This window comes from Haliotis rubra, unplaced genomic scaffold (assembly GCF_003918875.1).
Source record: "Haliotis rubra isolate DU_JTF1 unplaced genomic scaffold, ASM391887v1 Scf272, whole genome shotgun sequence".
NCBI classification, from domain to species: domain Eukaryota; kingdom Metazoa; phylum Mollusca; class Gastropoda; order Lepetellida; family Haliotidae; genus Haliotis; species Haliotis rubra.
In genome coordinates this window covers 640,762-654,313 of record NW_025766803.1, presented here as the reverse complement: position 1 = coordinate 654,313, position 13,552 = coordinate 640,762, and the positions used below count along the sequence as shown (strand labels likewise).

Below are 13,552 nucleotides of genomic sequence, written 5' to 3'. Positions count from 1 at the left end.
ACGCCCAGCCGTGTACAGCTGCAGCTTGTATACAAGTACACACCATAAAGTTCTGATAGAACGCCCAGCCGTGTACAGCTGCAGCTGGTATACAAGTACACACCATAAAGTTCTGATAGAACGCCCAGCCGTGTACAGCTGCAGCTTGTATACAAGTACACACCAGAAAGTGCTGATAGAAAGCCCAGTCGTGTCCAGCTGCAGCTGGTATACAAGTACACACCATAAAGTGCTGATAGAACGCTAAGCCGTGTACAGCTGCAGCTGGTATACAAGCTACTATAAAGTGCTGATAGAACGCCCAGCCGTGTACAGCTGCAGCTTGTATACAAGTACACACCATAAAGTGCTGATAGAACGCCCAGCCATGTACAACGTGTATAATATACAGCTATACAAACATCTTTCAATTGTTGGGGCGCAGCAGAAATACAGTTCGTATGACATACTGTTTGTGTACGGGGTAGTCGTTTACAAACAGGTTTTGTTAGACTGACGGGTTCTGTTGGTATAAGGAGGACTATTGTGACAAAGGTGTACTGTTAAGGTTCACTGTTGGTCTAAGGTTCACTGTTGGTAAAAGGTGCATTACTGGTCAAAGGCTTACTGTTGGTAAAAGGTGTATTGCTGGTCAAAGGCTTACTGTTGGTAAAAGGTGTATTGCTGGTCAAAGGCTTACTGTTAGTAAAAGGTGTACTGTTGGTCAAAGGCTTACTGTTGGTAAAAGGTGTACTGCTGGTCAAAGGCTTACTGTTGGTAAAAGGTGTACTGCTGGTCAAAGGCCGACTGTTGGTAAAAGGTGTACTGCTGGTCAAAGGCTTACTGTTGGTAAAAGGTGTACTGCTGGTCAAAGGCTTACTGTTGGTAAAAGGTGTACTGCTGGTCAAAGGCTTACTGTTGGTAAAAGGTGTACTGCTGGTCAAAGGCTTACTGTTGGTAAAAGGTGTACTGCTGGTCAAAGGCTTACTGTTGGTAAAAGGTGTACTGCTGGTCAAAGGCTTACTGTTGGTAAAAGGTGTACTGCTGGTCAAAGGCTTACTGTTGGTAAAAGGTGTACTGTTGCGTTAAAGGCCGACTGTTGGTAAAAGGTGTTCTGTTGCGTTAAAGGGTACTGTTGGTAAAAGGTGTACTGCTGGTCAAAGGCTGACTGTTGGTAAAAGGTGTACTGTTGCGTTAAAGGCCGACTGTTGGTAAAAGGTGTTCTGTTGCGTTAAAGGGTACTGTTGGTAAAAGGTGTACTGCTGGTCAAAGGCTTACTGTTGGTAAAAGGTGTATTGCTGGTCAAAGGCCGACTGTTGGTAAAAGGTGTCTGTTGGTAAAAGGTGTTCTGTTGCGTTAAAGGGTACTGTTGGTAAAAGGTGTACTGCTGGTCAAAGGCTTACTGTTGGTAAAAGGTGTATTGCCGGTCAAAGGTTTACTGTTGGTAAAAGGTGTACTGCTGGTCAAAGGCTTACTGTTGGTAAAAGGTGTACTGTTGCGTTAAAGGCCGACTGTTGGTAAAAGGTGTTCTGTTGCGTTAAAGAGTACTGTTGGTAAAAGGTGTACTGCTGGTCAAAGGCTTACTGTTGGTAAAAGGTGTACTGCTGGTCAAAGGCTTACTGTTGGTAAAAGGTGTTCTGTTGCGTTAAAGGCCGACTGTTGGTAAAAGGTGTTCTGTTGCGTTAAAGGGTACTGTTGGTAAAAGGTGTACTGCTGGTCAAAGGCTTACTGTTGGTAAAAGGTGTACTGCTGGTCAAAGGCTTACTGTTGGTAAAAGGTGTATTGCTGGTCAAAGGCTGACTGTTGGTAAAAGGTGCATTGCTGGTCAAAGGCTTACTGTTGGTAAAAGGTGTATTGCTGGTCAAAGGCTGACTGTTGGTAAAAGGTGTATTACTGGTCAAAGGCTTACTGTTGGTAAAAGGTGTACTGCTGGTCAAAGGCTAACTGTTGGTAAAAGGTGTATTGCTGGTCAAAGGCTTACTGTTGGTAAAAGGTGTACTGTTGCGTTAAAGGCCGACTGTTGGTAAAAGGTGTTCTGTTGCGTTAAAGGGTACTGTTGGTAAAAGTGTATTGCTGGTCAAAGGCTTACTGTTGGTAAAAGGTGTACTGCTGGTCAAAGGCTTACTGTTGGTAAAAGGTGTACTGTTGCGTTAAAGGCCAACTGTTGGTAAAAGGTGTTCTGTTGCGTTAAAGGGTACTGTTGGTAAAAGCGTATTGCTGGTCAAAGGCTGACTGTTGGTAAAAGGTGTACTGCTGGTCAAAGGCTTACTGTTGGTAAAAGGTGTATTGCTGGTCAAAGGCTTACTGTTGGTAAAAGGTGTATTGCTGGTCAAAGGCTGACTGTTGGTAAAAGGTGTATTGCTGGTCAAAGGCTTACTGTTGGTAAAAGGTGTACTGTTGCGTTAAAGGCCGACTGTTGGTAAAAGGTGTTCTGTTGCGTTAAAGGGTACTGTTGGTAAAAGTGCATTGCTGGTCAAAGGCTTACTGTTGGTAAAAGGTGTACTGCTGGTCAAAGGCTGACTGTTGGTAAAAGGTGTACTGCTGGTTAAAGGCCGACTGTTGGTAAAAGGTGTTCTGTTGCGTTAAAGGCCGACTGTTGGTAAAGGTGTATTGCTGGTCAAAGGCTTACTGTTGGTAAAAGGTGTACTGCTGGTCAAAGGCTTACTGTTGGTAAAAGGTGTACTGTTGTTATAAGGGTCGCTCTTTGTATACTGGATAATATTGATTCAAGGGGCACCATTCGTACACAGATACAAGGAGGGTCTCTTGGTGCGTGAGGTATCTGTGGTACGAGAATATGCTGTTCGTGCACGGTCCACTGTCCATTTTGTTGTACACATATTTTTACGCCGTTAATGTGAATCATTGAGTTTAGTTTTACGCCGCTTTAATCAATATTCCAGCAATATCATGGCGGGCCACAAAGGAAATGGGTTTCACACATTGTACCCATGTGGGAAATCGAACCCGGGTCTTCGACGTGACGAGCGAACGCTTTACCCATACCGTTAATGTGTTCAGCTTGATAACTGTGTAAGAATCTACATCCAACCGTCCCTCTTTCAATTGAACAAAACGTGTTATTTTAATACAGTTGTATGCTTCCTTTTCATAGCAATACCCGCTCAGAAACACAAAAATATCCTTTTTCCTCCCCCCCCCTCCCCTATACAATTTACTCGCGCCAGTATCTCCAGACAATCGTCCCTACTCCAGGGAATGTGACAGCTGAAGCTACCCCAGACAATCCTCCCCAAGAAAACGAATCCACTTTCAGAGAACTTGGCACTAATAGTGCAAAAAAACATACAAACATAACGTTCTGTATATTCAAAGAACTGCATGTGTACGGGCTCGTTTGGCCCATTCTCAAAGCCTGTGACAATGTCATCAACATTTTCAACTTGCTTACTTTCGGATGGTATTTCCGGTTGAGAACCTGTTGAATTGACCTTATAATCCTTCCAGGGAAGAGAATTTTCGGGGAATGGGGCTCTATAAATAGATAAATTCATTCATACCCTGTGATCATTACACACTCACATTGCATAGTTGGTGTTCTTCCGCGGATGTCTGGTGGGTTGACAGGTAAGACACCTTGCCTTAAACTTTAAATAAATGCATGTTCTTCAAATATCACGTATAGATTTGCTAAGTGACCATCATGTGTCTGTGCGTGCGTGTGTGTTTTTTTGTTTTGCTTTGTTTATTTTGGTTTGGTTTTTATGGGTTGTTTCGTTTTGGTTTGGTTTGGGGTTTTTTTTGGTTCTTTGTTTTGTTTCGCTTTATTTTGTTGTGTTTCGATTTTGTTTGGTCCGGTCTGGACTGTTTTATTTTGTATTGTTTTGTTTTGTTGTGCGTGCGTGCGTGTGTGTATGTGCTGGTGTGTGTGTGGGGGTTGGGGGTTTTTTAATGCATAATGTGAACCTTATATTTTCGGCATCAAATCGATTTTTTTAAAGTAATGCCATCACATCCACATTCACGGGCACACCCAACCACCCTAACATAAGAGAGTCACTTCCCATTTCCGATAACAAAAATTAACATCAAGATACAATTCACCTATTAACACATAGCATGTATGACATCATTTCTCGAATTAATGCACGTCAGAAATATTTTTTCTAACAGAAAACTGTTTATGCCATGATAAAACTTTTTTCAGAAGTTCAAGAAATGATTTTGTAACTGAAAATATTTGACGAATGAGCACGCTTGAATTTAAACTTAGCCCTTTTGTGCCATTGCGATCACACAGTTGTTAGGGGACGCTAGCTGTTTGTGAGCGCTGAAATGTATGACATCAGTTATTACTTAAATATTAACAAATATTGAAAATAGCATGTCATACTTGGAAACTTGAGTTCCATGTCAAACTGTTAATCCTATATGAATCTGTGTTGAAGAATACTACCCCGTGAAAAGTCTGGCGATGTACATTGTAAGACTATGGTGATATATGAAAAGGTATGTTGAATCATAGATAGATCGTCCGCCATCTTAACCAAAGATAAGGAATGTTACATTAATACTATTAGAGCTGTAACTGTCATTTAACGGGGGCTACATGTTGCTGACAGGTTTGATTGACGTGACACACACCTTCATCTAATGGGGGTGTGTGGTTTTTTTTGGTTTTTTTGTTGTTGTTTTTTGCCTGGTGGTTAAAGCGTTGGCTCGTCACGCCGAAGACCCGGGTTCGAATCCCCACATGGGTACAATGTGTGAAGCCCATTTCTGGTGTCCCCCACCATGATGTTGCTGGATTATTGCTAACAGTTGCGTAAAACCAAACTCACTCAGTCAGTCATCTAATGGGACATGTAGTTTGGTGACTCGATTTATCCGAAACGTTACTTTTTACATGAATGTGCAGAATATTCATGCCCTTTTTCTCGGGGAAGATTCAAATGTAATCTTGGGGAAAAACATCAACTAACAAGTTCTCACGTGTACTCACCCAAAACCGGAATGCTCAGTGATTCTCAAGTGTTCTATTTTCACCTATCTTGATTCCTTGTTATCGTCATATAATGTTATCAAGTATCAGCGAGGTAGAGCAGCGTTAGTGATAATACCACAGGAGTGAAAGGTGGTTTTAAAGGGATGCTCACACCTGAACTCCTCTCTGCCTAACCGTGGTGAAGTGGTTAGAGCGTCCGCCCGGAGAGCGGAAGGTCGCGGATTCGATCCCCGACCGCGTCATACCAAAAGACGTTAAAATATGGTACTTGTTGGTCCCTGCCTGGCGCTCGGCATTAATGGGTACAACAAGGACTGGTCGGCTCGGAGTCAGTATAATGTGTCTGAGTGGGGTATTCATGCTTCACTGCGGCATGGTATCTCAGTGGGCTAGCACTATAAAACCAGCTTAAGTCTGGACTAGTACAAGCAGCCGCACATACACTAGACTAAGGCTTAGTCTCTGAATATATATAATTTTGATAGTAACAAACAAGCCCATTTATATTGAAAAGGAGCCCTAGGGAGACCCGAGATCCTGAACCTGGGGAAATCTAGACTTGCTTCGTTTAGGGCGTTAGCACTACTGGGAAGGCTAGGCTGTAGGGAAAATAATGTGGTTCAGGGACTGTGAAACAGACTACACATACACATACACACGCATGCACGTCGTCATATGAGCGAAATATTCTCAAGCACGACGTTAACCCAATTTCACCTTACCTCACCTCACCTGTCTGTCTGCCTAAATTAAAGACACCCCATGCCCCTTTCCTCGTGGGCCGCGATTGGACGACACGAAACATCACATTCACTATTCTTGAGTTTCGAATGCAAACAAAAGTCAAACTAGACTAACGCTTAGTCCATGCATACATATATATATTTGATTGTAACAAATATACCCATTTAAATCGACAAGGAGCCCCAGGGAGACCAGAGATTCCTGAATCTAGAGAAATCTAGACTAGCTTCATTTATTGCTTTAGCATTGCAGGGAGGACTAGGCTGTAGGAAAATAATATGGTTCAGGGAAAGTGAGACAGACTACGTTTTATGGAATATGAAATATCAGCAGTATTTCGATTTTTTACCACAGCCCCTCTCAAACCTCCTTCCCTCCAAAGAAACCAATCAAACAAGCAAAAATACCCTTAATTGTGTAGGTCTGAACTTCCTTCCATGTTCCTGTACATTCGTAAATTTATAAATAATTATGTTTGTTCCACATGCGCACCTGTAACCAGATACCATATTTCAGCCAGGTTTTAACCACGTTAAAACTGAACAAGAAGACTGTGTAAACGACATTGAGAGAGGTTAGCCCATCCCAGCGTACCCTACCTGTGGAATGTGTCCATATATACCGTCATCACATCCAGTTAGCATATATTCGTGATGAGACATTGTGTTCTGCACAATGATGTGTAAAAAAATGAAGGATTTGAGGCTATTCCCGAACGTTAGCTCATCAGATGACGTCATATGACCGGAAACATTTATCACAAACAGGGTCTCTATTTCCACTTTTCTACTGCGTAAAGCAGCTTTATCAGCCGTGACCATCTACCGCCTTGTCTGAACTTGTTCAACTGATGTCATCATTACGACGTCTTGTTTAATCTATCAGATCGGAACCCGTGAAGATCCGGGTTAGAATTGATCTCTAGTAACCCATGCTTGTCGTAAGAGGCGACTAATGGGATCGGGTGGTCAGGCTCGCTGACTTGGTTGACACATGTCATCGTATCTCAGTTGCGTAGATCGATGCTCATGCTGTTGATCACTGGATTGTCTGGTCCAGACTCGACTGTTTACAGACCGCCGCCATATAGCTGGAATATTGCTGAGTGCGGTGTAAAATAAACCCACTCACTCACTCATCGATGTTGTCATGGACACAAAGGTCGTTTTGAAGTTATAATGGATGCACAACTGAAATCAACGCTTACGTCAGCCCACTGTACACATCAGGAATGTCCTTCCGCTTTACAATTTCATATCGGAAGTAATTTAGTGTTCCTGTTGCCAACTTCGTAAATGGCATGAACACACGGAAGGGGGTTATCAGCGCGATCTATGGTGTCTCTACTGGATATGACGTTGTGTTTTGAATAGGAACATATTTCCCCGTTTCCGGTGATTTTGGAATTAGCCAGTTTCGTGACAGTTACTTCATAGTACCCCAGGTAAGTTACAAAATGTATTCAATCCATGCGAATCAATGGAGGAGTGAAGCAAGGTGTCTTGTGTTAGTTAATATTGTGTCAAACCATGGTGTATTGAATCAAGCAAGTTGTTGGGTCAAGCAAAATATCTGTTGTCAAGCACAATTGCATGCTATCAAGGGCATTTTAATGTCGGGCAGTGTGTGTCGTGTCAAGCACCAAGCCTTGAGTCACGTACCGCGTTCTGTGCTTCACACTGTTGGTTTGTTTGTTGTTTAACGCGGCACTCAGCAATATTCCAGCTATATGACGGCTGTGTGTAAATAGTCGAGACCAGATAATCATGTGATCAAGAGCATGAGCATCGATCTACGCAACTGGGATACGATGACATGCGTCAACCAAGTCAGCGAAATTGTGTCATTGGTGTCGAGTGGTGAATCAAGATTGAGTCAGTGATGTCGAGTGATGAATCAAGATTGTGTCAGTGATGTCGAGTGGTGAATCAAGATTGTGTCAGTGATGTCGAGTGATGAATCAAGATTGTGTCAGTGATGTCGAGTGATGAATCAAGATTGTGTCAGTGATGTCGAGTGATGAATCAAGAGTGATGATCGAGTGATGAATCAAGATTGCGTCAGTGATGTCGAGTGATGAATCAAGATTGCGTCAGTGGTGTCGACTGGTACCCCCGTGCATATTACGGGTATAACTGTTCTTCGGTTAGATATAGGGAGTGCGTGCGTGCGTGCGTGCGTGCGTGCGTGCGTGCGTGCGTGCGTGCGTGCGTGCGTGTGCGTGCGTGCGTGCGTGTGCGCGTGTGTGATGTGTGTGTACGGTGCGCGTTCTCATGATACCATCGAGCGTGTTATCCGTGTGCCTGTGTGGTTAAAGCGTGTTTTACGACCCACGTGCCCTGTTATAAGGGTGTATTGTTCTCATGATACCATCGAGCGTGTTATCCATATGCGGGGTAGCCTAGTGGTTAAAGCGTTCGCTTGTCACGCCGACGACCCAGTTCGATGCCCCTCATGTGCACAATGTGTGAAGCCCATTTCTGGTGAAGCCCATTTCCCATATTGCTGGATTATTGCTAAACCGGCGTAATTCCTGACTCACTCCCTTACACATCCATATTTGAGTGCGGTAAAAGTGAGACCCGTAAACATCCGGGTTAGTATTCATCGCCAGCCGCCCATGCTTGTCGAGTGAAGGGATTGAGTGGTCAGGCTCGCTGACTTGGATGACATATGTTACATGCTTAGACCGATGCTCATGATGTCAATCACTGGATTTTCTTGTCCACTCCGATTATTTACAAACAGTTATCATGTAGCTGGAATATTGCTGAGTGCAGCGTAAAAATAGCAAGTGTAAATATGAGAGGCACGTGTGTTGCAAACGTGCGCATGTTCTTTCAGCGTAATCTAAGTATATATACATAATAACTATCATACTATTTGAAGTAGGCTGACGCAGCGCGTGTTGCTGTTCAAAAAAATCTAGCTATTCCCGTACATGTACTAGACATGTCGCCGTAATATACCCTACGGGCACTTTCATCAACGTGAAACCTGTTTGCTGAACGACGAACGCATTTCAGTAGTGGCAGTACATATTCTCATTCAGGGCCATGCGTTCCGGTACGCTGGCCCGGATCGGGCATTAAACACCGCGCACAGGTGAGCGGAGACCTCCCGTCACAGGCCTATTCATTGTCAATGGGGACAACCAGGAAGTTGAAAGATCGCTGTGATTGGTTGGATGAAACAGTTTCCGGGTACAACATACAACAGTAAAATATGTGAATGTGAATTCAAAATGGGTAAATACAACGTCTTTTAGGGATGATTTAACTGTTAAATATATATCGACTTTCCATACATGCATAGCTGCTATACATTCCATACATGCAAAATTGCTCTGTACATATTTCATGCTGGTGTTTATTAAACAAGAGAAGGTTTTACTTTTACGAAATATTTTTATAAACTCGTCATCCATTTATCTCTCCATCTTAATGTTATTTTGTTTTTTGTTATTTTTTATTTGATATAACCGTTACACGTTTAAAATTGTTGCCATAGATTAACATAAGCTGCTGGTTGTTGAATCGGTCGAATCGTTTATTCATACACCTGGGTAAAGTGTGTTATCTCGCTGGGGTCCAATTCTAAGAAGTGGGCTCGGATCTTGAAAGGGGTTGCGTGACACAACTTGTTTATGTACTTAGAGCTGGTGTACGATGGCACTACACGGGCGTCGGCGTGTCTCACGTTGCTGGCTGTAGCGTCGTGGCCTCACGCTAATATGTTGGAGACAAAGGAGAGTGTTTTACTAAACCCAGTCGCTGGATACCCTTTTACAATCCGTCTTCAACAACGTATGTAATTTTTGTTTCCGTTTAATAGAAAGGAGTTGACATTGTTTGCGTTTTGACACGAAGATTACATGTTATGATAATCATTTTAAAAACATAAATAATCATTATAAACGTCATCATCATTGATTAATACATGGAACTGTTTTGCTTTGGGCTATTTTGGTATTTTATTTCTTTTATTTTTAAGGGGGAGGGGTGTAGACTTTGGTAGCGAAACTAACTTTCCGCGGAAATCGGAATTGTGTACTTTCACTTTGAAAGAATGTGATTTTATTTTTAATTTGACTTAGAATGTGACAAACAACGCTTCACATAGCCGTTTAATTACCTATCTTCAAACACGATCACTTAAATAGCTATAATACATTTGGTCAGCATAACCATCATGAAGTAGCGTGTCATTCTCAGTAGCGTTCTCAAACATCCGCCGACCAGCTGATATTTCCACTTTCGGTTTCAAAAGTGGTTTTGTTTTCAATAGGATGATGATAGTGTTTTTCCAACTGTCTTAAAAAAGTGCCAACTGATAGAAAGTACTTATGCGTTAGCAACGGGTTATTTGAAGGACGTATCTATACATAGCCAGTAATGCTGGAGTGGTGTATATCCGCATAGAGGCATTCGTTTATCATTCCCTTATGACTCAGTGAACAGTCGTATCCGCATTCGTGTCCGTGTCCTTAGATGAATGATTGCTCTGCTTGTCAACTTTAATAACGGGTGTTACGTGAAATGGAGGTGATGGCGCCATATTTGAGGAACTTCCTTCTTCCATGTGGTATGTAATTTTCAAATAACACACTTGTTGGATGCAAATATGTGTCTGGGTGGCCGCGCTCTCTTTGGAATAGTCCAAAGACATTTCGAAAATCTAGGCCCAGAATGATGAGTGAGTGAGTATATTTTTACGCCACACTCAGCAATGTTCCAGCGATATTGCGGCAGTCTGTAAATAATCGAGTGTGGACTAGACAATCCACTGATCAACAGCATCAGCATCGATCTACACAATTGGGAACCGATGACATGTGTCAACCAAGTCAGCGAGTCTGACACCCGATCCCGTTAGTCGCCGCTCACGACAAACATGGGTTACTGAAGATCAATTCTAACCCGCATCTTCACGGGTACCAGAATGATGAACGACCGGATAACAGGAGCAGAAGTTCGGAGTAATATCATCTTGTTCTTATGTAAACATTCCAAAGAGTGATTATTCTTTCTAAAGGTTTTCGGATTAAATGGGTCGGTACTGGAGAGGTTTCACACTGTATGCCTCATCTCAGCTCGATGCAAGAACATATGAGCTCGATGCAAGAGCATAAATTATCTACTACTTGAACGGTTCATCAGGATGTCATTTGCGGGATTACAACATGTCCAGATATCAGGCCTTTACTGTTTTCGTTGCATATTTGAATGCATTGTCCTGCGTATGCATTATCACGCACGTGCATGTTACGCGCCTGCATTGCCCTGAATTGAATTTTTTTTTCTTTTTTCATGTTTTTATTGCCAGATTTATGTTTACAGACTTTACCTCAGTAGTACAGTACAGATAGCTTCTTAGTATGCAAGTACAGTGTTTCTTTGATCTCATTGTCAAATAACATGCTGTTCACAAATATGTAAAAACGGTCAAAAACTAAGCATGAATATGAAGTGTTACATGTTTACAGATTTTACCTCAGTAGTACACAGTACAGTACAAATAGTTTCATTGTACACAAGTACAGTGTTTCCTTTGTCACTCACTCTAACATCAAGCTGTTCACAAATATGCAAAATGGTCAAACTAAGCATGTACGTGAAGTATTACATGTTTACAGACTTTATCTCAGTAGTACAGTACAGTACAGGTAGCCTCATAGTACATAAATATTTAAAATGGTCAAACTAAGCATGTATATGAAGTGTTACATGTTTACAGATTTTACCTGAATCTTTTGGTGTGATGGGTGGCCTATCCAAATATTAACTGTATTTCTATCGTCATTCCACCCCACCGCCCCCAAACACCACACCACCCCAACCCTAGCATTTTTCTCACAGCCCATGTGGGATACTTTGTGCTTACGTGAGTAAAGGCGTTTTGAATGGGCGATCTTGGGTGAATTTATAGACACCCGTCATGCGTGCGTGTGGACTTCAACGTCCGTGGTAAGGTTTCATTGACAGACTCCTCTCGTGTTGAAGTAAGCGGTGAGTGACATTTTATCCTACGATTTGATTGAAAACATAATCATATTCATATCCTCAACGGTATTGACGTACACGCTGTAACAATAGCTTGCTTTGTAGTATTTTATTTGACACTGAAGAAAGATAAATAGAGAATACTACACGAGGTCTCATTACATACGAATTATACGAAACGAGTGTCCTTCCTGTGGTATCTAATCGAGCGAAAGCGAGGTCAGATAACATAGGAAGGTCACGAGTTTCGTATAATTCGTATGTAATGAGACCGAGTGTGGTATTTTATTTATTACCCACGTCTTACATGCATGAAATTGACAAAATAGCGTATTTTTGTTATGTTTTTGGTTTCAAACCGAAACCGGTTTCATAAAGAGGTTGCGGAAGAGTTTTGTACTGTAGTACAATATTTGCATGACGTCACACTGTAATGACGTCACTGCCTTGGTAACCAACGTCACGATGCATGTCAGTTGTCATCGCCTCGTACAGCCTCCTACAGTAAACTACTCCGTAGCACCTCGTTTCTTGGTTTCCAGTTGCTTCATTCGGCTAACATCGCTGGTGGAAACATTGCGTTTATGTTTTTCGACGGATATAATGTCTCAGTTCGACTCACAATTAAACAGCGACACGGCAACGTTCGCAATGTTTACATTCCCACAATGCATTTAAGTTGTAGAATGAATGAATTCACGTGTTTGTTATGAATGAAAAAATAGTTACGTCAGAATGTGACCTAATTGAGAGGTCATCGGTTATCCAATCAAATCGTTAGAATCTCAGGTCAAGTCGTTACGACACAGGTCAACGCGATACGACACTCGTGTGACGTACGAGATTAGTATGCAACTACCCATACGTTGACCTCGTGGGTAATAACGCTTTATACACCGCCAGACTTTCTCCCTCTACTCCCCTCCACCACAATTCACCCGTGAAGGTCCGGGCTAGAATGAATTAAAAGTAGCTTGCATATGTTCCAGTAAATGCATTCTTTTCTATGTTGATGTTGCTATTAACCGCTTCTGTGTACCTGCAGTGCTTCGTTAGAATACTTATTGTTATCCTTCTCCCTCTTTTCCCTCATCCTTTTGTTCTTCTGCGTCTCTTCCCTCCTTTTTTTCTTCTCCTTCTTCGTCTCCTACTTACTCTTTTTATCTTCCTCTTGTTATTCATATTGTTCTTTTTTCTCCTCATTCTCCTGCATATTATCCCCTTCTTCCTTCTTCCTCTCTTTCTGTCCTCATCAGCTTTCCCTTCCACTTCTCCTTTTCTCATTCTCCTCTTCTCACTTTTGTCCTCTTTTCGTTTTCTCATCTCCAGTTTCTCCTCGTCTTTCTTCTCGTTCTTCTTCTCCATTTTTATTCTCCTTTTCATATCTCTGTTTCCAGACCGCCGCCATATAGCTGGAATATTGCTGAGTGCGGCGTAAAACTAAATTCACTCGCTCTCCATTTCCTTCTCTACTACTGGTCCCTCTCCGCGTCATACCACAAGACGTTAAAATATGGTACTTGTTGGTCCCTGCCTGGCGCTCGGCATTAATGGGTACAACAAGGACTGGTCGGCTTGGAGTCAGTATACTGTGTCTGAGTGGGGTATTCATGCTTCACTGCGGCATGGTATCTCAGTGGGCTAGCACTATAAAACCAGCTTAAGTCTGGGCTAGTACAAGCAGCCGCACATACACATACACACGCATGCACGTCGTCATATGAGCGAAATATTCTCAAGCACGACGTTAAACCCAATTTCACCTCACCTACTGGTCCCTCTCCTCCTTTTTCCACGTATTTCTTTGTCTCCTTCTTGTGCCTTTTAGTGAGTGCATTCACACGTGACATAAGGCTACTGA

General features: G+C 42.4%; 1 protein-coding gene across 1 annotated transcript in view; it reads left to right on the top strand.

Moving 5' to 3' along the window:
• The first annotated feature begins 9,152 nt into the window (after nt 1–9,152).
• Nucleotides 9,153–13,552, top strand: part of LOC124280713 (transcription factor ETV6-like) — a 40,935-nt gene continuing 36,535 nt past the window's right edge. Inside the window, exon 1 of the mRNA XM_046716697.1 lies at nt 9,153–9,495. Within this exon, the coding sequence (XP_046572653.1) occupies nt 9,336–9,495 (160 nt within the window). The 5' untranslated portion in view covers nt 9,153–9,335. The remainder of the gene's footprint in view (nt 9,496–13,552) is intronic.